Below are 24,309 nucleotides of genomic sequence, written 5' to 3'. Positions count from 1 at the left end.
ATTTGCGCAGAGGTGGCTACAGGAGCTTCGCGAAGGCATTAATTGATATTCAAGCGATATAATTTAGGAAGCATCACTGGTCGGTGTGCTCATCACTGACACCATCTAATTCGCAATCACGTCATCAGCCTCCCACTCAGCTACGCCAAAGCACTTATGTTTAGCCAGGTAATCCCGCATCCGTTTCTCCTCAATTTAATGATGTGTATAGGAACACGAGATGCGCGAGGGGAGGAAAGGGCCACCGAACAGTGGCCGCGGCGCATGCCCGGACGAGGCGCGTTGGTCGGCAGCGGAAGGGAGGCGAAGCGGGCGGTCGAAAGGCCCGCCGCGCGGCCCAGCGCTGCTCCATTTTCCGCGAGGGAGAGGAAGGGGGGTCCAGCGCTGCTACCGCGACGCCGAGAGGAGGTTGCGCCAGCGGCGACCGCCAGGGCAGCGGCGGCGGCGTTACGGAGGCGGCCCCACGTGACGAGCAGCCGCCTGCGAGCACGGATCGGCGGAGGCAGGCTAAGAGTCGGTCGGCAGCGAACACCGTGAGCCAGTCGTCGTGAGAAGTCGAGCTTCGGAGGAACCCTGCCGCCCTCGGAATGGCCCCACAGCTGCAGCCCGCGGCCCTGGCCGCCGCCGCCGCCTTCTTCCTGACGCTGGCCACGCTGCCTTCGAGTGAGTGGCGTCCCTAAAGGTCGAACAGAGGTCGGCCTCGCACGCGCCGCTCTTCTGCGCGCCATCCCTTTCGCTGCCGCTCTTCATCTTTCCAGCGCCGGGTTCGAGCCGCCGCCGTAGTCTGTGCACCGGGCCGCTCGCGCGCGCGATGCGGCCAGCCCCGGCGACAGGCAGGCTCGTGCTATACGGGTTCCTGCTCGCGGCTATTGAGCGAAGGCCATTTGCACCGATCAGCCCGGCGAAACCGCATTGAGAAACCTCGTGGCCCTAGCGGAGAAACGCGCGCGCTCATCTCCTGATCTTTGACAGGCGCAAGCGGGGGCAAACAGCTTCTTGGGCCCACGGGTTCCGCATCCGGCATCTCGCCTATAATCGCTGGCTCTATCAACGGGCCACTGTGTTTTCCCCCTTCGTTGCTTCGTGGAGGCGCAAGAGTACGGCGTCTTCTTCGCAGTGAGCGCGGCGAACTCTCGCCACTGGTTTCACTATTGAACGTAATGTAGTGGCGGCGCCGCGATTTCAGTGCGTAACACTAACCACTCGTGGAACGAAGTGCGATGCAATAGGTAGCTACGTGAAACGCTAATGTTTTACCTTGCTGCCTATTGAAAACCATTGCACGGGATGTTTGCTTATATACACGGATGATCCTTTTGTCCCAGCAGCCAGGCTTGATATCATCCTAAGCGAGCGCCCGAACGTTACGGTTCCTTCTGACGCCTTCTATGACTCCGTTGCACAGTCGCTTTGTGAACATGCGTAGCTGAGTACATTCACGTTAAAACAGCAAATAACGAATTTCCCTTCTATCTGCCTGGCAATTTCACAGAGAAGAACGTTGCGCACCCATTATTCCGAAACTAATGTCCTTCATCTCATTTCCTCCTCCTCCGTTCTGGTATATGACAATTACCCGGAAATAATGTGCTGCTTCTGCTTGGATTGTGTTCATCTTGGACGAAAGCATGATTAACAGCTTCTCATTTTAGTTTTCACGGCGCATTTCTAATTTATTAATTGGTGATCACCGTGAGAAAACGACTCATCTTTCTGCTCAGAATATTAGCGCCAGTGGATGTGTTAGTGTTTAGTACAGCAATTTCTTCAATTTGCTTGAAGAGCGCATCAGTTCCACTCAATATTATCTGACCTCCATTTACATTTTGTTATGCAGTAACCAGTGCAGGGATCCTGCAGCCCTCTTTATTGACTGAACTTGAACCAGGTGCTAGAAAGATCAAACACCATTTTTCTCCGTTACAGCAACCAAAGTGGCACCACGGAATGAATTATTTGGCCACGAATCAATGATGTTCCGGTAAATGGGGCTACACGCGTAGGATGGAGAGTGATGTTCATGAGAACGGCACACCACGAAGGTTTCTTTCACGCTTTCAAGTGATTACATGGATGCAAGGACTCGCTCGTTGCAAGGATTTTCTTCTACAGTCCGTTATTTATTTTACACGTGACCGCTTCTTCCCTGCTTGGATTCCCTGGTCAGGTTTCCCTGGTTAGCCGTACCCGTAACCCCTGAGCTGCACAAGAATAATTAAAGGAAATTTTCGAAACTTAACGCATGCCAAGTTAAACAGACGAATATTTCAAGCGTAGTAGATGCGCGCTACCGCATCCACTGCCTATGCAGAAACAGTCAGTAGGAAAACCTTACCTTTTTTTCTTATTTGTTTCTACTACAGCACCTCGAGAGTACCCTCAGTAGCTGCAAGCAGCGCAGTTGTCGGCGCCTGCTAGGTATAACCAGGAGAATAACTTTCGGAACGCATGACTGCACGAGACGCGAAAGCAGATGATGTAACGGGCGGATGCACACACGCATAACAAGTACGGGCTGATATGCACGCAGACGGCAGTAACCATACCAACGTCAAAAGCCGATTAAGGTCTCCGCCGTACGTTACCGGTGTTCCGCCAGTGAGTGTACGTTAACAAACACACACTGATAGGACATATTGTGCATATTAAGCCATCTAGATAACAGCGCACTCCGCACGTCCAGACATATTCGTAAACATTTCGCCGTGAAAGACACGCAGTGCATATGCGCCTGCTGTTCTATAGGGATGAGGGAAGCAGGATGCGCGACGTCCTTCAGTGTATTGGAGGCCTAACTCGCAGGATGCGTCTCGAAAAAGTGGCGTTGAGGCACGACCTCTCGGAATAATGGCTCACCGAACGGTGGGCTGCTTTTCGGTACTTCAAAATGCCCTTTCACCTTGTCCTTATACTCTTGCCGTGGATATCTGACCTGTGCGTGTGGCAGAGTCTCGCACAGTTCGACGCGACCGCCTCGGAACCAGATACACTTGCTTATGCTGCGTCACTAAGTTTGCGTGTTCATATTCGCCTGGTTTCGATGCGCGAGTTGTTCTTAAACGGACAGGACGTTATAGCTGTAAAGGGACAGGTTACCGACGCCTTCTAGAATCCAGCAGGAGAGCCCACCTTTATACGGGATGGTTACAAGTGCGGCGTGCGACCATTTCTCGACTCTCGCGGCGGCATTTTGTGGAGAACTTTGCACGGGAGATACCGCGGGGTTTGTTCTTGCAGTGCAATGACAAGTTGATAGCAATGTCGCATGATGGTGATGCGGACTCGGCGACGAAAAGGTTTCAACGCGCAAGATGCGCCTGTGAAGAACTGTGTTGCCTGCGCGATATAGCTCTTTCGTCTCTGAACTTTACGGGAGCATCGCCATAAACCGCACAACGGCCCGCTTCTCAGCCTGCACGCTTTCTGTCACGAAACAGGCTAACAGAACAGGCGCTAAAAAATAAAGAAAGAACTCAATCTGTAAGCGAAGAAGGAAAAAGGACATCGTGTTCCGACCTATATCACTTGCACCTTTATTTTGCTTCATGAGAAAAAAGAAATGTGGCCGTAATAACGCAGATTTCAAATATTGAAAGATTTGCCTGCAGGCCCTCGCTCGAAATCGAGGTCGATATGAACGCTTGAATACTAACGAGGCGTTTCCCCCAAGAGTGGGGAAGCAGAAGGGTGTTTCGAAGGTCGTGACACTGTGCTGCGCACCGGCTTGTCATTGTCGGGCCCGCTTCTTGCGGGAGCAGCAGTGCAGCGGCGAAAGACGAGGCCGACAGCAAGGGGGTAGTAGCTGCTACACGGGAGCGCCCCTGCGCGGTCGCGCTTTGCACCCGCACGCGCCGGCAGCGGCGCGCACGCCTCGTTCGGCGCGGGGACCAGCGATCTGTGACGCTGGTTTAGCGCGTTTCGCAAGGACGTGCCGGCTGTGGCAATGGCTGCGAGTCGAGCGCACGCGGCACCAATCCGAAAATGAGAAGGGAAGTGGGTGGCGCGACTGTACCAAGGCCTCGCGCGACCGCTCTGTGCTTTCTTCATTCAGTGTAGACGTAGTTCGTTAGCGCTGCCGTCAGCGTCGTCACGTTCACGGCGATGGCCGGCCGGTGTAGCGGTTACCGTGCCTTCACCTGTACTTCCGCGGCAGTTGGCGGTCGCCGATGCAGCGCACCGGGCTATTGTGTACAGTAGGCGAAAAAGTAACTTAAAGAACGAGAAAATATGTCCGTACAGGCGAACTGAGAAATCGATGGCTGGGGTCAACGACTTGGGCGCGAACGATCGTTTTTTAGCTAAACGTGACTGAAAACGGAAGACTGCCGTCGTTCGTGCTTTCTTTATCTGTTCGGCATACACAGTATGCCATTTACGAGGGTTGCCGGTGTCTGGTGGAAACATTCTGCACCGGTATGCTGAGTAGGGCCTGCTGGGACACGATACGAAGTCAAGAGCTTCTGGATAAGACACGCACAGTAGAAAGGCACGAAAAAAAAAAATAATGCGGTGCCTGTCTTTTCACCATGCTCTACGTATCCCCTCAAGAAGCATTCTCAACCTTTGCGACTTAATGCTATTGTGTTAACTCGGGTGGCCCCGAGATCAGCACATGTGATCCAGCTCTTATGATACCAGAAGCCTTTGCAGATTCTTTCGCTAACGTCGACATAACGAGAGCCCGCAGAATTCTTGGATACGTATGCGGAGGCTTCCCTATTTTAGAAATCGGACGTCTTGCCGGCGCCCTTCTCGCCGTCGCTCGATTCTTGCGAAAGCGTCAAAGGTCGACGCACTCTTTCATCGTTATATCATAAAGCTTCCTTGACGGCCGCTACCCTTCACGGCTGGTTAGACTTCGTCGGTGGAGCTTACCCCTTTATGCAATGATGTGCTGCATATGGCTAAGCTGTGCCGTGTAGTTTGAGGCTGCCTCTTGAGAAGTTACAAATTGCGTGCGGGATACATTTCTCTCTGCCCTTTTTTGTTTTAATTGGCTCTTATGGCAAGGAACTACCTTCCAAGACGTCATCTTGACTTTAAGTACGAGAGAAAAAAAAAAGGAGGTGGAACTGCTTACGTTGTTGAACGAGCTCCCAGTACGTCAAACGGAATGACACACTAAGCATATTTATCTGACACCAGCCCGCTTCCTTCTGAACCCCGAGCTCTCCTCCATGACCAGAAGTCCATTCTCCGACGGAACAAGTGTACTTATACCACCCCACTGTGTCTGCTTCCTTCCCCTCAGCATCTTCCTGGTTAAATGCAAGTTTGTCTTTGGAGGCTTCGGGTTGGGCTGGCCATATAACACCTGCCGTCACGTCTACGCCTGGGGATCTGCAAGTGAAAACCCTACAACGTTTTGTCCCAGATGCTCAGCGCCTGTGTGTACGTCGGACGTTCACCAACCTTTGTGACTGCGCCCTGGAACAAGGATATTATAGACACAAGATGCTTAGGGAGGTCAAACGAAAGCCTGATGTTCCGGAGGACTATACCCGTTGGATAACGCACAAGTGCGCCAACTCATTGCCGCGGTACCTGCATCACACACGGCTGCTCGCATTTATGTGATGTCCCTTTCGTCAATTTTTACTACATATAGGCCTCGTGGCAGAACCCCCGAATAATAATAATAATAATAAAAGGGGGGGGCATCGGGTTAAGAATTTACTCGTTTTCTATACTCTCGCCTCAGACCATTCTCTTTGTTTCTTTCTTTTCATTTTTTTTTCTAAGCCGCTGTAGTGGCCCAGTGGCTATGTCGTTCTGCCGTCAAGCACGAGGTCGCGGATTCTATTCTTTTTCGTGGCGGCCGCATTTCGCAGGATGCGGAATACAAAAACGCACGTTTGCTGGGCTTTGGGTGCACGTTAAGCAACTCCGGGTGGTAGAAAGTGATCCGTAGCCCTCCACTGCGGTCATCCTGAAAGCCCGTGTGTAATCTAGGGAGGTTAAACTCTGCCTCGTTATTTTTTTCCGATTCGATAATGCGGAAAATACTTCAGAGGGTAGCATAAGGCACAGAGGTGGGGGGGGGGGGGTGAAGATTCCCGTGTTTCACGCATCCTCGTTCTCACCGTAAGCGCTTGTGCGGGCACGTTGCGTGGTTGCAGTAGTTTATTCGTGTTCCCAGCAACGCTGCGTTTTGACTGGCGCGGCGAAACTGCCCTGGCGTCTGCGCGTCTGGAGTTGCGAACGCTGTTCGTCACGCCATGCCACTGTGACGAATGGCCCCGCAGGAAGGGGCATGAATGTAGGCGCGACGGCACATAGGCGGCAGTCTGGCCCGCTGGGAGAGTCGCCCTTGGGCAAGCCGCTGCTGCCTGTTTATGCCCTTCTCCTCGTAGACAGAAGTTCTGGACGGGGAGTCGCGACGAGGGAATTACGATCAGCTGGATTCGCCCCGCTCAACAGGACACCAAGCAGCCGCGCGTTGCGCATACTTTACACCTCGCAGTGCAAACGCGTTGCTTGATAGGCCGTGCGTACTGCAATTTGTGCCTCTTGGATGCCCGAGCGCCACACTGTAAAGTAATTTACACCCTTAAAAGTTAAAAAGGGTGTAAATCTGTCTATAACTCACACCCTTAGGGTGTGATTTATATTAAACGGATACCCTAAGGGTGTGAGTTATTTTTACAGTGTATACTGTTGTGGCGACTGCAGTGTGCATCGAAAAGCTAGAAGGAAGTGTCGGAAACATGTCGGCGGAGACTTCTTTACTTTTTTTTTCTCTTTCTTTCTTTATTTTTTGACAAGCATGCTTCAAACGTAGCACAAAGAGTAAGCACGCATTCGCTGCTCACCACGCGGTTCCATGTGCCTTTTGTCGTTAAAAAATAATAAACACTGTTAATGCCACCGGCTCCGAGCGCTCTCCCTTTCCGTTGTAAAAGCGATGAAATTGAGCCATCCAGTGGGGGAAGATTTTGCTTGTACAGCACATCTTATTTTGTGCCTGCCCTGTGCACGTTATCGAGTAGTAGGCTCTGTGGTATATAGTGCTCAGCGTTGACAGCAGGCCACTGTCAGGAGACGCGGGTTTAGGACTTCGATAAACCAAGCGGCGAGTGGCGTGCTGTCATTTATACTGCGGTAGCTATTTTGAGCACTTTCTAACCGCAATGCATGGCGTTGCTGTTAACGTCGGTTGTGAGCAGCTGTGGCCGTAGTGATCTCCTATCATCTGCCTGACATCGTTCTATATTAGCGGCGAAAGAATGTTTACTGCACACCCACAGCTCGGTCGCGACGTGTGAAGCCGCCATTGACGCGATGCTGTCGTGGTTGTTATGGCAGAGATACTTACAATGAATTTAGTTTCACGTAGTTGTTATGGCAGAGATACTTACAATGAATTTAGTTTCACGTAAACAAGCGAAACGTTACGGCATTTTTTATACCAGCGAACCCGACAATTCATTGAGTTGCGAGAGGGGCTCATACGATTAATACAAATGATAATAAAAAGAACCGTGAATAGCGCTGGAGCATTGCTATTATCGCAACAATGTGACACAAAGCATCTGATTATTTTCAACTTCAATGCAAGGAATTAAAGGGGCCCTGAACCACTCCCTTCGGGCTTGATGAAAAAACGCAGTCATCTGGATAGCATACGCTGCTGTGAACATCTCAGCCAAATTTTGCAGTCGTGCGCGGCGCGTGGATCTGGCAAACGGAGCGCGAAGTCACCTTTCTCTTAAATGCTGTCTTTTCAACAGAAGCCTGCTCCTCACTCTTTTTTGGACGTTTTATTTCATAATATAATAGATTCCCATACGCGGTTGCTATTGGCTAACAGCTGACATCAATCAAGGCGGGTGTTTGGCTGAGTGCGCTTCTTCCTACTGTTACTGTGTATATTTATTGGTGCAGTTTAATAAACAAGCGGAAATCCGCTTTAGAATTTCGATAATAATTACGTACTTCTGGAAGAAGCAGACTGTCGTCTGCTCACGTTCGGCCGCGGCCGCCCGCGCTGTAACTAAACGTTGGCCACCCTGCTTATTGGTGTCGTAGCCGCCGGGTCTCGCTAATGTCGACTAGTTTTGAACACTCAACTAGCCTCGAACCACGCGAAACTTAAGGTCACACTCAAGTACTTCTTTCTCCATGGTCAGAGCACACGCACGCTTGCCAGCGCTCCCTCGCTCCTGGCCGCTCCCGGTTAGACGCCTTCGCAGACTTCGCTTCGTAATGAGCTTCGAAATGCGCAAGTTGGACGTGGCTACTATCCGTCGGTCAAGCTGGTGCAGGACAAAGCCGGTCCGCACCACGTAGCACAGCCACACGGGAGCACGTGAGCGTGAGCGCTCATTTTCGCTCTGTCGTGCACAAAGCCAGTGCTGTGGTTGCATGTAGCTGCGGTCGAATACGTAGCGTAGGCACCGCGGCCGTCGCGGGGTGCCGTGACAAGTCCACTGGCCGAGTGCACTGCTGCAGCTCGCCGAGGACAAGCGCGTTTGGCGCGTCGTAGGCGCTGATATCGGAAATAGTGGCGTCTGCGTGAACATCCAATATCGAATTTGCGCTGCGCGCCACGATGACGTTCAGTAGGATACGTGTTGTGGGCACACCTCACTCCGCCGTAGCATTCACCGTGCAAGTCGTTGAAGAAGGAGCGGAAGAACCGCGAACGGTATGCTTGATTGCCAATAACTTCATCTCTGCTGAGTGCATTGAAGAACCTTTTGCGGCAAAGTATTTCTGAAATAGTCTAATTTACCTTGAAATGCAGCGCCCGCCCTTTCAGGAATATGAAATTAACTGGTACTAAGGTAGCTTTTCATTGTTATATTTAGAATGTATAAATTTATACCATTCTAATTGAGACGTGGTAATTAATTAATTTAAAATAAAACGCCGGAGATGGAGGCTGGGGAAGTTTCATGAAACGGACCCGACTTGCACCGCTCCGCCATCAGGTTACCGCCGCCAAAGTGCTCAGAGGAGCAGCGCTCGCGGCGGCCGCTGATGCGATGGTGCGCGCTGCAGCAGAGGCGAGCACCGAGGGCAAGGCGCGAAGCGAGGCTCTTGTGGCGCGCGTAGTATCGCTCTAGCTGCTGCACCTGTTTCGCACTTCGGGCGAAATATTTTGTGCCGCAGTGGCCCTGGCTCATCACGGAGGAGTCGTCATTTCGCGGGCACGTGCGAGTTCCTCTGCTTGTAGTGCATCCTTCCTCATCGTATACCTGCTTGCACCGGCGCAGAACGGTTCGGACAGATCGAGACGGTCCCGAATTCGTTCTGCTCTTTGCGGATAAATTCTTGCTCTTCCGCTTGCTGCTGGCGTTAACTGCGAAGCGGATCTTTCGCCATACTTTATTTCATTGTTCCACGACTTCATTTGTGAGCAGAGCTATAAGTACAAGCTTCTGGGTTTCGTTGCGAGCCGTGGTTTATTTTTATTTTTTTGAAGAAAAAGCTTTAGTAAAGAGGGGAGTGGAGCTATGCGGGAGAAAACAGAGCGTTTAGTCAAGTGGTCCATAGTAGAAGGTAGACTCGGTTGTACACCATTATACAGATATAAAGCCAGCAAAATACGACCCACTCTGTCTTTTGAATTAGCAGGGAATGGAAGCTTATGATGTGAAAGCGGTGAATTAAGGTCACGTTCATTCCTTGGCATCGTGTGGTGACTTATGGTGAATGTCTCGTATGAAATGATTTTAACAGCCCGAGCAATTTGTTAAATAAACACGTGCAAAAACAAAACTAGGATGGACTTAGCTTGTCGGCTCTTCGCTCTTCCTTATCTCTTCTGGGTAGTTTTCTTCCTCATGCCCGAGTTTAAACAGAAACGCCATTTAATTATGTTTGCGGTTTAACTTTGCGAGTGCAGCGACCTCTGGGTGGTCGGGTTACTATAGTGAGATAGTTCAGTCATCTGCAGTGTTTATCGCTATAGTGGGCAACGCTTTTCTAGGTAACTGAAATTGGGCAGGCTGCTAGTCTCCTAGCTGGTTAATGGCTGTTGGTCGGTTTACCTGCCGAGCAATGAGCTACGGGTAATGATAATAGAATTATGACAATTCGCGATTCCTGGGGACAGGTAGAGCGAGAATAAGGCTGTATGACACCCAAGAAATCGCGTGTATGAGTGTTGCATCGCCCATGCTTATGGCTGATTGTCTCGCAAATATGCGTGAACAAGGTAATATTCCTTCGTTTTTATGCACAGTAATTTTGGTGGTCGTGAAAGCGGTATGTGCTGCGCCCTGCGCATCACGTATCGACTTCGCCGTCAGGCTGCTAAGTGCTGTTTGTGCCGCTTTTGTAGAATTACTTTCGTGCTGAGCAAACACTGACAGGCCTACGCATCCAAGGGCTGCGATACAGCTTAACAGCGCACATCAAAAAGCGATAAGGAACGGTAAACAGACACGGGGACTGACGCCAATGTGGGCGCAAACTTCAAGAGCCGCGATGGGCTCACGTCCTCTCTTCACCGCCCGTCGTCTCAAACTGTTGACACGCACGGATACAGAGAGGTAGTAACCCGCGCCTATCTGCTGCTGAGGCCGCGGATTCAATTCCTCTCCCTAACGGCAGCATTTTGATGGGAACGGGACGCAAAAAAAGCTACGTATTGTGCCATGCCTCGGGTGCGTGTTAAACAATCGCAAGTTGTCAAAGTTAATCCGGAACCCCTCGCTACTGCGTCTCTCGCTGACGGGTGTTATACGGGGCGTTCGTTCCCTCTTTTTTTTTTAGGGGGGGGGAGGGGGGCAGGAATTCAAGTCGATTTTCAGCAGCTTCTAAATGCCTGGCCCGCAAAATGTGGTCAAGAATAGCGGCCTTGTGAAGCATGGCACCGCGTTCGTTTCCCAAGGAACACGGCCGAGGCTGTAGTGTGCGCCGCGGTCTACTGCATCTTTGTTCTCCGGCGGTGCACGAGAGTTTTCTTGCGCGCACAGATTGCTGTCGTGAAGCGCGGCTCGCGGTCCTCGTCCCTTCTTGTCGCCGCTCCCTATCGCCAAGACGACAGCAGCCACTCGAGATAGCGGCCACTTGAGTGCGGATAATGGCGATCCGGCGGTGAGCACGCCGCCGGCAAACGCGCAAGACGCGTCTCTCGTCTTCGGGAGAACCGAATCGAGTGCTCCAAAACCTTCTGGAAAAACACTCGAGAACTACCGGAATTCGCCAGCGTGCTCCGCGCTTTTCTGAGCAGTCTCTGGAAGTTTGCCTCGGAAAGAATACGCCCGCTTCAGGCGACGTACGGGACCGATTTTTGGTGACGAACACTCGCTGGCGAGCGGATTCTTCTTTATGCTGAGCAGAATGGCGAACGGGGCGAAGTTGGTGGTCGTTCATGGTTGCAGGGGTAGCGCTAAGCTGACGCGGGACGAAAGAAAGGCACCGTACAACGGACAAATAAGCGCCGACTTTCAACTGATGGATTTTATTAGGAATGCGTTTATACATGTGCCCTGCCTACCGCGCGCTTCTGATACGCAGGAAATGGATGACAGGGGAAAAAAAAAAGACAGTTCAGCTGGGTGCACTGCAATAGCTACAAAGCGAAACACTCCCAACTCCACCCCCCACCCCCACACACACATACACAAAGAAGAAAGAAAAGGCAGGTTTTCGTTGTCACGCGATCGACCTCTAAAATGTCGAACTCCCAAAGAGTTATATTCAAACTTACACGAGCGTGGCACTCAACCGCGCAAGAAAATATTACAGCCTTCTAGCTCGGTCGATCTTTGTTACCTCACTTCCGTGTTATTTTCCATACGACGTGACAGGTCCGACAAGGTTGCCGCTTTAGTAGGCAGCGTCTGGGCATTTCTCGGAAGAGCAGGGCAACAATTATGGGACCCGACCTTTCGCGGGTGTATTGCAAGCGTCTGTCATTGACAAGCATTTTCCCCAACTCCACCGAACGGCTCGGATTTTTAAAGAACGCATTCTTATCCGCACAGATCACTTTATTCTTCTCATTCTGCTTTTCTGTTCGTCTTTCTAATTCGTGGAGTCTTGCTGTTCTGATCCGTTAACTAGGGTAGTTTCTCTTCTTTTTTTTAAATATGCACCACAATTTAAAGAAAAATTGCCTGTGGCAGACAGTACAATTTTAACCCTTGATCTAAATTACTCGATGATGCGGCCATTACGTCTACGACAGATCGAAATGCTTTATTGATTAATTAGGTTGATTACTCAAATCAACTAATTAATTACTTTACGACACATATTTCAATCTGCGAATTGTAGCAGTGAGTATAGTATATGCGAGGCATATCGACTTGGAACGAATTCTGAGGGGGGCACCAGTTTCGCGATATGCGCCGTCAATGCACTGTTCTACTTACATTTGAAAGAAAACGCTGTTTCATGCATGGAAGCACAAACGTAACGGCAGCGCCAATGCATTTCGTAGGACACGTTTAAAATTAATATCTCGAAACTGGTGTAGCCTTGAGAATTCGTTCCAAGTCGATATGCCTTGCATACTCACTAGCTACAATTCGGAGATTGAAATATGCGCCGTAGCGTAATTAAGAAGTTATGTTACTATGTTAATTATTCAATTAAGCATTTTGATTTCTCGTAGGAGTAATGGTCGCCTCATCGAGTAATCTAGATCAAGGGTTAGAATTGTGCTATCTGCCACGGGCAATTTTTTAAAAATTTAGTGCAGTTAAAAAAAACGCCATGTATAGCAACAGAGCAGCCGGGATCGGAGTTGCTCATGGGCAATGGCATGATAATCGCACCGTATAATCCAAAGCTAAATGCAGCTCAGCTACTTCAATAACGTGATTTGCAATAGTTCTGGACGAGCTCGTACAGTCATCCACAAGACCTTACGGAACACAAGATCTTAGAAAAAGCTGAATATCTGCGCAGCGTCACAACGCAGCCATTTACTGCCTCTGCCGGTATATGCGAACAACACTGTGATGGTCGGTTTTACTGACTATTGTTACAGGCTGTTCGGATATTGAACGTTTTCCGAGATCCCGTGGTTCGTAAGCTTTTGTGGTTAACTGTACCTATACGTTCGTTCTCGCGGCACACATTTCGCTTCCCCTTTTGGGCAGCCATAGGCGAAAACATCGGACGCAATTAGTAATCGCTGTCCCTGACTGTACGAAACGTTGTGCCGCTTTTCTTCTGAACATAGCATAGCTTTGACAAAACTCACCGACACAGTTTTAGACTGTGCGAAATTAGCTTTTCTCAGATGCGTATGCCGAAAGAAGCGTGACTGTTATTAGTAACTGTCTTTATTGAGATTGTGTACATTTCTCATCGGGACTACTTTCGGTAGCTATGCAGCACGCTGTGTTAAATTGCACATCACCGAGTGCGTTGTGTGTTGAAAGGTCGTCCATGTTTTCCCGTCGCTTCCGAACGTGAAAAAAATGGAAAAAACAATGAAGAAAAAAGAGAGAGAAAACGGAAAAAACAAACGAAAGGTAGTCCACCAATATATTACAGGAGCTTATAATGGGAACCTTTGTTTTTTAGCGACGCGTACGCTTTCACAGTATTCGTCTATACACGTCTAATAAGACGGATGCCGAGGGCCGCGCCATTCCGGTCCAACTCGCGAGGGACTCACTGCACAGCCAGCGGCGTGCTAAAATTTGCCCGGTCACTTAATAACCTGGCACAGCGCGAAACGCACTTTTTGTGAACTCGGATGCTTTCATATCCGAGGGGGGCCACGTCGCGTTGCCAGGGCGCTGCTCACTGGGCCGGTGAAGCCCGATCCGATCTCTCTCTCTCTCTTTCGCCGGCGACCTATTTTCCAGCGGTGTGGTGCGCTACCGGAGCTTGTCTCGCGGCGGCTGACGTCAGGCGGAGTTTGCGTCATAAAAAAAAAAAATTGCTTGTCTTCGCGCTGGCGGCACGTTTGCCGCCGAGCGACGCAACCGTAATCTCGAGGTGCACCGATAACCGGTTCGTCGCAGATACGTCGAGCACTAGGAATGGGCCTTTGAAGTACGCACCTTTGGCCCTTCGGGGTCTGGCCCGTTCTCGCGTTTGTTTCGCGGGGCCAACTTCGATGCTGCCTTTTCGAATGCGTGTAAAAGGCAGAAATGCTTTTCTGGGACAACCGCTGGACCGAATGAAATTAGTTGCATTTGACAGAGAAAGTTGTATTCGAGCGAGTATACGGGAAGCACAATCTTGATTTAGGACCTCGATTTTTTTTTTTTACAATTTTAGCGGGGGAGAGCAGTAGCGCGAAGCAGAACTAACTGAACACCGAGAAGAACAATGTAGAGCTCTGGTCCCTGTTTGTCTCGACGTGCAGCCGTTCTTTTGCCTCGTGCTCCCCCGGGTAATCGTGACGTACCGATTAGGCCGAACCGCGCTGCTCTTTTTACAAAAGTTGCCGAAAAATCGGCAAGTCAATACAAGCATGAAGTTTACAAGTTCGTAACTCCGCACCAAAAATAGATTTCCCAGTTCTGTAAAGTGCATCTGTTTGAGCGTCTCAACCATATAAAAGCGATATGTCGAATTTACAGCTTACGTGAAATTGTTAGTCTTCCAAAGGTATTACTCACGAAATAGTCGCATGTTTGAGAGCGGTGCGCAATACATACATTTTGTCTCCTTTAAGTGTATTATCAGGTTCACTTTGCAGAATTGTGGTATTTTACTGATTACATAGGCCCATCGTAGAAAACTGTGCACGTTGCTTTTTTTCCCCCTTTATTTTCAGTCATTTTTGTCCAAGCTTGTCGACCTCAAAGTAAAAGTTTACTTCCTACTAGCTACTAGCCGTTAACTTTTTTTTTTTAATGCAACAAATCCCACCAAAAGTGCTCCAGTGGTTGCCGAGAAAAACGATCTTTCCGTTCCCATATATTCAGATACATAAACCCTGAGCTAAAGCTGGTTCCTGCACATGTAAAATTCATCGGTGATGGGTATACGCTGTTCTGTGCATAAGTCATGGTCTTTCTTTGATTTGACGAGTGATGAGTGCTGCACGACGCCGCTTTGCTCGACCACTCGTGAATCACCACAGAGCGAGTGACGCGCAGTGCACACCAGCAGTTCTTTTGCCGGTCGCATGCGCTCGTCGGTTCAGGCTACATATCGCACAAGAACATTGTGCTTTTTTTCATCGGCAGAAAACTGCGCACGAGGTCCACTTCAGTGCAGTCTTAGAGCTTGCAGTATTATTTATTACACGTACCTTGCATTACCAGAATATAATTCAGTTACTTTATAACATTTTGTTTTTCCGAGCTTTTAGATGAACGCATGGTACAGGTATCCAGTATTGCAACATCAAACAGGTCCGAGTGTGCGCCGTACGAGGAAAGATGAAATTGTCAATACCGACCTGCACGGGGATACATTTTTATCAGGCGCTCCTAGTGGTCTACGTGATGCCATTCCGCTGTACAAAGAAGCACAGTTGCGCAGTTAACTGTTAACCTATTTCTAAATCAACCGCAAACTCGAGAGACCATGTGGCCATGGCGGGATTTCGCTCCTCGTCGTTGTTTGTTTGCTGCTCGACACGAAACTCATGGCGAAGGAGCGAAAATGGTACTTGAGCTTGTGATTAGCTGGTAGATCTGAGAAAGCAGCGCACCTTTTGTGTTTGAATTGATCACGTGGAACCTCTGCGGAACTAGGCCTTCCTACCAACTGAACATGTCACTATAAGGCCTTGAAGCTGGAGGCCCGTAAGTCCAGGGCGTTATTCCGGGAGGTTTCAATCTGTTCTTAATTTCAGTGGATGCTTACAGCCATGATTGTACACCCTGCTTCTACTTCTTAGGAGTGCGTCCTCATGGGCGCTGACAATTTGGGAAAGTGTTCCGACTTCAAAATAAAAAAGAAATGATTTAAACCTCCTCTCTCTCTTTCTGCCTCCCTTCCTCCCAATCCTCACTTGTGGCTATGCACTAGATATATACGTACTTGTTTAATAGATATTCTTGCTCGATGTTCGGGGAATAACAACTTCAGTATGATGTTTAAAGTACTCCGTGAGGTTTGATAAATCTGTAGATAGACTTCCTGATACCACTGCCTATATGTTATACGGAAAGGGTAAGGATAAGCGATAATTACAGCTTTTCTTTTATCCCTTTTGTGCACTTCTGTCGGAGTTTAAATTTACGCATCTACAAGGAACAGAGGTATTGCCGCGTTGATCACTTGAAGCTAATGTACTTGGTACTTTGTTGGTCTTATGCCAGTGAACAACTTGCATTGGCACCACGCGCTGTTCCCCGCTAGCTTCTTCTTTGCAGAGGACCTGTTTTTCGGTAAACGTCTCTATATCGAGTTAAAAAACAAAAGAAAATAGAAATAGAGGTTCAGACCATGTACTATTACTTCCTAGATATAATGCGCTACAAATGTAGAGCAACTTTCCCGGAGATGAGAAGCTCACAATTCTTTCTTGTTTCCAGCTATTGATCAGCGCAGGACTTGGGCAAAGTCTGGCTCTATTGTAGGGGAGTTCGGGTCTAGTAGGCCTGGCCTCGCTAAACGGCTCTCGCAGTCATAATGATCCACCGAACACGTAGCGCATACCGATCGAAGTACGCTGAGCTTTGCCTGAACTGCGGTCTAGCGGGCGAGAAAGCCGACAAGCAAGCCGTCATGCTTCAGAGGACGATGACGGAAGGCTTTTGATTGTACAGTCTCTGTCTTTGACGATTTGGCAAACTGGCTAGGCGCCTGTATATTGACAGTTGTAGACTATCCCGTAAGCAAATTAAGGACAACTAGCGAAAAGCTTTCCTCGAACGCTCCCCGTCCACGCTCACCCCGTCTAGCTGCAAAGTTTCGAGCTTTACAAGTTTTTTTCTCGTCCGCATCGTACACACCTGCTCCCATCGTCTTCGTGGACAGTCGGGAGCACTTTATTTATGCAGCAAACTAAAGCAATTCACGATGGCCCGGTGCGGCAACAAGAGATCGTAATTGGTATAGTTGTGCAGTTAATTGGGTAAAGCACGTTCACATAGACCAAGTAGCGAAAGATGGAAAAATGGAAGGTAACAAATATGAAGCCCAAAAGCGCACTACGGGAGATGGAGCGAGAAATGATTGCGTGAGCGAGCACATTACTGCAGCAAAACGATTCAAGACGCGGGTCCTGCTGTGGCTAGGGTGTCGCGCTGCTGAGCATATCAGATCGCGGATTCGATCCCGGCCGCGACGGCAGCATTCCGATGGGAGCGGATTGCAAGAAACGCTCGTGTATGCCGTGCTTCGGGTGCACGTTAACGAACCGCAGGTGACTGCCATTAATCCGGAGCCCTCGTTGCGGTTATGACCCACTGTGCAGTTTCGGGACGTCAAAGCCCGTAAGACAGAGAGAGACCCCGACAGGGTGAGGAAGAACAGAACGAACGACAGTACACAAACCGTCTATACGACAGTCTACAGCGTTTGTTCTCTCCTTTCTGTCCTTGTCTGCGTATTTAATCGTATCGCCAGAATAGTGTATTTTGCCATCCCGAATAAACTCGTCCAGCTTGTCACTTTTACCATGATAGGCGTGACGTTAATAGATAAAAAGAGGGCGGTTTAAATTAGAGGGCAGATGCAGGTAGCTGATATTTTAATTCAAATCATGGAAGAACGATTATAGGTGGGCGGGTCATGTAAGGCGTATTATAGGGCAGATAACCGGTGGTAACGGAATGGGTGCCAAGGGAAGCGACATGCAATCGAGGGGGCCCAGCAGACGATTGGATGTGTATAGACTCAGGCATAGGATGGGTTCGGCTGACGCAACACGGGGGTAATTCCAGCTCTCTGGTCCGAAAGGACTTTGCCCTGCAGTGCATGGTCTCGAATAAGTCTGGTGATATATTTCTTTCCTCACTTATGTGGCACCATGTCTCTGGTCGAAGCTTTAGAGTGGCGCGCGTAGGTTTCTCGGGGCATTTTTGTCCCCTTAGTGCCTGGGAAATGTTAAAGGGACCTAGTTCACCGGCATGTGCAAGATAGATAGAATAAACTTTAATGCCCAACGGAAAAAGGTGATCTACCCACCCCCCGACACGCAGGTCAGGGGGCGAGTGCCGCCGCCTCAGATGCAGGCTGGGAGGTCTTGGGTCCCAGCAGCCTCTTCAGCCAGTTGGACGAGGCGGAGCTGGAGCTCAGAGTCTGAGCTGCGCAGCAGGGTCTCCCAGGTGTCTCTACTATTTATTTTGTGCGTTCCCCCGGGAGAGTACGGGCATTCCCATATTATGTGGTCGAGGGTCCCTCTCGCCCCACAAAGATTGCATTTATCGCTCCTGGCCTCGGGGAACATGTGGTTCGCCATAACCGGGTGCGGATATGTATAAGTTTGTAGTCGTCTCCACGCGACTGCTTGTTTGTTGTTTAATTTTGGGTCTGGCGGGGATACCAGTCTACGAGCCAATCTATAATGCTGCGTGATCTCCCCATATTTTAGCATGCGCTCTACGCTCCCTCGGTCATCGAGGGGCCCCGTAGCGGCTCGGCGGTAGAGGTCTCGAGCCAGCTCGTGGGCCGCCTCGTTGCCGGGGACGGCTTCGTGCGCCGGAGTCCAAATTATTTGAATTTTTCTATCTAGATTTCTCTGGCCTAGGATTCTGGCCGTTAAAGGCGAGATCCTTCCCTTACTAAAATTTTGTATGGCAGTTTTGCTGTCACTGATCACAAATTTCGCGTCCGTTACAGCGCAAGCTAATGCGATCGCAATTTCCTCGGCAACTTCTATATTGCGCCCGCGCAGAGTGACAGCGGTCACGGGAAGACCCCGGCCGCTGACGGCCGTTGCCACCGTAAAACTGGCGCTACCTCCCGCCGCGTCTACGTAGGCCACCTCATGTTCCGAAATATTACCGAATCTAATTTTTAATGCTTCGGCTCGTTTATGCCTCCTGTCTTTGCTATGTTCCGGGTGCATGTTTTTTGGCAGGGGGGGAATAATCAGATTTTTTCTAACTTCCCTATCTACTTCCACCTTTTGGGTGGGGCCTCTGTCCGGATATATTCCAACTTTGGCCAATATGGCTCTTCCTGTCATCGTGGTGCTAAGTCTCTCAATGTGAGAGGTTCGCACCGCTTCCGCCAGTTCCGCCCATGTGTTGTGCACTCCTAAAGCCATCAATCTCTCTGTTGATGTACACATGGGCAGTCCCAGCGCTCGTTTTACGCATTTTCTCATTAGAGAATCAATCTTTTCTTTTTCCACCACTTTCAAATCGAGATATGGCGTTGCATAGCTCACCCGGCTGAATATGTACGCCTGTATTAGTTTAATTAAATTTTTCTCCTTTAGCCCTCGGCCTTTGCTGGCCACCCGCCTAATTAGACTCATAGTCTGCATTGCGTGATTCTGCAGCCTCTTGACGGTCTCGCCATTGTGGCCGTGTGACTGGAGAATCAGGCCCAAGATTCTAATTTGCTCTACTATGGGTACCTCTTTACCCGCCACTTTAATTTTAATCTCCGACGGTGCCTTGCACCTTAAGTGTTTCGGATTGTATATAAATAATTCTGATTTCTGCGGTGAGCATGCTAGGCCTCTCTCGGCCGCGTAATCGACTATGATGTCGGTGGCGGCCTGGAGCAGGCTTTCGACGGCTGAATCACTTCCCCGGTTGACCCAGAGGGTGATATCATCCGCATATATACTAAATTTTAATCCCTCGAGCTTTGCCAATTGGTCGGGGAGTTCTCTCATAGCCACATTGAAGAGTAGGGGAGACAGCACTGATCCTTGGGGCGTACCCTTACTCCCTAGCTCAATTGTGGGGGATTCCAGCGTTTGGAACCTCATGCAAGCAGTTCTTCCCGTCAGGAAGTCTCTGATGTATCGATATGTCCTGGTACCTACATTAATCTTGCTCAGCCCTTCCAGGACTGCCTCATGCTTTACGTTGTCAAAAGCCTTCGTGAGGTCCAGTCCCAGAATTGCTTTTGCATCTTTAGACCTTGAGTCTATTATATCATGTTTGATTTGGAGCATGACGTCCTGCGTACACAAGTGAGGTCGGAACCCGACCATCTCATGTGGCCACAGATCGCCCTGCTCCATAAAGCCCATCAATCTGGTCTGGACGACGTGCTCCATCAATTTCCCCACGCATGAAGTTAAGGAAATTGGCCGTAAGTTTTCCAATTGCGGAGGCTTCCCGGGTTTTGGTATTAAAATAATGCTTGCCGTCTTCCACTGTTGTGGGAGCTCGGGTTTTTTTCAACATGTACTTCGTTAGTTATCTAACGAAATACATGTTGAAAAAAAAAACCGGCATGTGCAAGGAATTCACGGAATGCTACAATACGGGCGCATCGCTGCGCCTTTGCCATTCGTCAAAGGTCAGACGTTTTCGCCAGCGCTCGAATTCCAATATCTGTGGTGATTAGGCGTTTCACCGAGCGCTTGTAAAAACTGGTCAGAAGCTATAGCTGGCGTGCGTCAGCCGACGCCACGGTTGTCGCGCGGTGCTTGCGTCAGCAGCGTGCGCCGGGACTGCGAATGGTGTCCTTAGAGAATGGGCGGCAACGTCTGTCTGCCTGCTAACAGTGCTTCCCAATGTTTTTTCCTTTCCAGCTACCAGTGCCATCGAGTGCTACGTCTGCAGCTCTGCCACCAATCCCGACTGCGAGAACCCGCCATCTACCATGAATACAACAAAGTGCAGTGATTTAAGCAAGGGCTCCAAGTACACGGCTTGCAGGAAGATTGATGAGAACGTCGACTTTGAAGTCAACGGATGTAAGTTAAAACAACTTTTAATCGTATGCACTGCCGAGCCAAAACACTTGTTCTTTGTGCAGCTGTAAGTACGTATATGACGCGAGCACTCAAAGCAGACTCACCTGCCTGCAAGACAGAGAAGGTTTTCTTTTTTTTTTTCTCGAGAAGGGGTGCGCGCGACCGATACATGGTTGTAAGGGGTCGCGTATAGCCTGCATGCGCTTCTGGGCATGTACTTCTGTAGCTCTGAGGCTAGAATTATTTTCAAGAGAAATTTTCAGTCAATCATATATTATAGTGCTAAACATAGCCAAAGGCAGCTGGCCAATGGCGAGAAAAAAGCGTAGTGAATCCGTCCCCCGGTTTTGATTTGATGAAAGGCGGTTGTTGAGAGCCATTCTTGCAGCAAATACTCGGGGATTACTGGCCCGTCACAGTTTAAAACGTTTGACGCCTAATGAATTGTTCATTCGGGAGGCTATCCATATATTGCCTGGCACGCAATTTAACACAATGAGTAAAAAAATGGAATGTTATTTTTGCTCTTGTTTTCTCAGCGCCGCTTTCTTTTTTTTTAAATGAGTTCAGGTGAGTTAGGCGAGAAAACCAGCCTCAGTAATTTCTAAATACTTTATCAGTAACTTTCTGCCTAGGGTCTTTTAGAATGACGGAATGATCGTCAATTCCCGTGCGGATGTGTAATTTATGATTCATTTTTCTTTAAGAGGGAAGCACTGACGTGACTTTCTGCGTTAATCGTATGGTATGGTGAATACGTGACAGTGGATTAACAAACAGCAAAGAAATATGTAAGTTGCCCTTCGGTTAGCCACGCGCTCCACGCTGATGAGTGGAAGTGTGATAGAACTTATTATTGCGATAGGAATTATATGGACGCTCCAGGCAAAATTTCGTCCTCGTCGCCGCAGTGGCGTTCCGTATAAAGTCCAAGTGCGATAAAATCTCGGCCGCGATGCGAGCGAAAGCTTGCGAGGGTGGACGAAACCGGAAGCCGTCCTAGGCCTGTGTTTGTAAATAGTGAAAGGCCTACGTAATATTTTGCGATCTTGAGCATGATGTTGCGGGTTGGATCCCGGCAGCATTCGGAGGGGGGGGGGGGGGGAATGCAGAAACACTCGTGGTACCGTGCATTGAGTGCACGTTAATAAACCCCGGGTGGTCGCAATGAATCTGGAGTCACCCATTTACGACGTGCATCATGTGATAGTAGTCTGGCTCGTAAAACCCCAAAATGTAACCTATGAACTATATAGAATATTATGAAGCCGAATTACTGAACATAACGGAAGTTGGCTAATTTTAACGCAAGTTCGAAAAAAAGAATAATGAAGTGTAATAAATAAAACCATGCACCCGCAGCGGTGGGCGTTCTGCTGCTGAACCCAAAGGCACCAGTTACAGGATCACGGTGCTCGCTTTTCGGTAGGGACAAAACATCAAAGCGCCTGGTACTGGAATTTCCGTGCACGTTGAAGAACCACAGGCGGTGGTAATTTACCCAGAGCTTCCAACTATGCTGCTACTCTTAGCAGGCGGGTCCACTTTACGACGCATAAATGTGTCAGTTAACAGCTTCTCACGATAGCAGCCATAAGATCAGTCGTATATATAGCAAGGTACGAGTTCTCGACTAGCCAAAGCAAGCAAACAAACAAAATATCCGCAAGGCTTGCTGAACAGTGGTGCGGCCGCGTTATTCCAGCATATGGCAACTTGGACGACCGTAATATTTCGCGAGTAACATCGAGAAGCGCGGAGTATCTGCAGCAGTTGCACAGCGTTTCAGTAACGAGCTTTTGTCAATACAAGGAACGCAACCATGCAGGATAAGTTCGTGCTCACGAAATTATTACTTGCTGTCGAGCACTCTTGGACGATGGTGTAGATCACGCGGATCAGGAGCGCTTGCCCCATAAAATGGGGGAATGGCGTATCAATGCCTACAGCCTTTAGAGGTGCGGCTAAGAACACGACAGTCTGCCTTTATTGACATTAAGCACGTCCCGTCGCGCTCTTCGCCGCTTCGTCGCCTCTGGAGTAAATTGCCGTGCTCGAGACGCCTCGCGCGTGCGCCGCGGTGTTTGTTGTCCTTTCCGAGCAGTGCTGCTTAGCGAGACCGCGCGCGAAAGTGTCGAGCGAGGGTCGCGGTCTCCTTGCGCGCCCTGCCGCATCGTGCGTTTTTTCCTTCCTTCTTTTTTTTTTCTCTTCGGTAAAAGTGTCAAGGCCGTGCCGTGCGCAGAAGAGACAGGCCTGCGAGCTGCGTTGCCTCTGCGTGCACGGCGGTGATGTTTCTCACCTGATAAACTGTCACCGTGGCCTGATTCCACTCTGCTTCAATAGCGGTGGAACTTAACTGCTACCTGTAATACCGAAACGGCTCGTGCACTCCATCCCCGCACCAACATTTTTCACGCAACCTGGCTGGTATGTTTGAGCAGCCTGCTGGTGGCGCCGTGAACCCTGCTGAAATTATTAATCTTACTTGTTATGTGCATTATGTGCATTACTATTATGCATTACTATTGTATTATAATGTGCATTACATTATGTGCATTACTATTATGTGCCCCGCGTCGCCTCACCCCGGGCCCTTTCTCCGCAGTGCCTGCCGTGAAGCGCGTGATCCGCCAGTGCGCCGTGGAGGGCGAGCCGGACAGGCCGTGCTACTACAAGGCCGGCTTCGGCGGACGCGTCAACGTGTGCCATTGCTTCGAGGACAAATGCAACAGCGCCAGCGTGCCGGCCGCCGCCGCCGGCCTGGCGGCCGTGGGCGTGCTACTGGCGCTGCGGGTTGCGTAGCGGCGCGGACCCAGCGCGCCCGTGCTGCGCCGCCCCCGTCGTGAGTCCCACAGCCGGGCTGTTGTGCTCGGGACAGATGCCGATAGCGCCGCCGGACCATAGTCTTCGAAAGTTTCCTTCTCTGCCCAACCTTGGTGACTCGGTTTCCAGTAGCAGCGCCGTCGCTGACCACCTGTTGTACCTCGGTCCCGTATGCTCAGAACCAGCGTTCCAGCTAGCGTCCCCGGTTTGCTATTTGTCTTCAGAGGCAGCCGTTACGTGCGTTCGTTCTTCATTCATAAAAACACACCTCTCGACACGTTCCTTTCGCCAAAGCATGCGCGTTCGCGCTGGCCGTGGCACATACGGCTGTCCTTCCCAAGCCGACACGGCCTGCGAAGCCGCACGCGTCTCCAAGTTGTTTAGCACCTGATCATTATACACGAAAAAAAAAAGGAAATAAAAGAGGTAAAAAAAATAGGATGTCGCTGCTTTACACGCGTCACTTGCTTCGCTTGTGCCGCGCTGCCAGAGCTGGCCGGTACGAAGCTGTCTGCGGGGGATGCGCACACGTGCCACGATCTACTTAGTATGCCTGTTGAAAGGACGTTCGATGTCGACTTGTGTGCGCTGTTCTGCAACACTTCTGCGATTTTAATCCGATTCGTGCGCGTAGCGGAGCGTAATTAGTGATCCTCCTACATACATAGATGATCTGTCCTAATAAAAAAATAGAAAACGGGAACTCGTACGTTTGTTTCTTGCTATTCGTCATGTGCTTGTTAGCGGCACACAGCACCAAGGCGAGGTCTAGAGGAAAT

At 49.8% G+C, this 24,309-nt stretch overlaps 1 protein-coding gene across 1 annotated transcript; it reads left to right on the top strand.

The window, feature by feature from the left end:
- Positions 1 to 426: 426 nt before the first annotated feature.
- On the top strand, positions 427 to 24,233 carry LOC139053239 (uncharacterized). The gene is made up of 3 exons (XM_070530330.1): positions 427 to 663; positions 20,543 to 20,707; positions 23,313 to 24,233. The coding sequence occupies exons 1-3, from the start codon at positions 588 to 590 to the stop codon at positions 23,507 to 23,509; spliced, it is 438 nt and encodes a 145-aa protein (XP_070386431.1). The 5' UTR covers positions 427 to 587; the 3' UTR covers positions 23,510 to 24,233.
- The last annotated feature ends 76 nt before the right edge of the window (positions 24,234 to 24,309 follow it).

The sequence above is a fragment of the Dermacentor albipictus genome, chromosome 1, assembly GCF_038994185.2.
Source record: "Dermacentor albipictus isolate Rhodes 1998 colony chromosome 1, USDA_Dalb.pri_finalv2, whole genome shotgun sequence".
In the NCBI taxonomy this organism is placed as follows: domain Eukaryota; kingdom Metazoa; phylum Arthropoda; class Arachnida; order Ixodida; family Ixodidae; genus Dermacentor; species Dermacentor albipictus.
The sequence above is the reverse complement of the archived record's forward strand: the minus strand, read 5'-3'. Positions and strand labels throughout refer to the sequence as shown.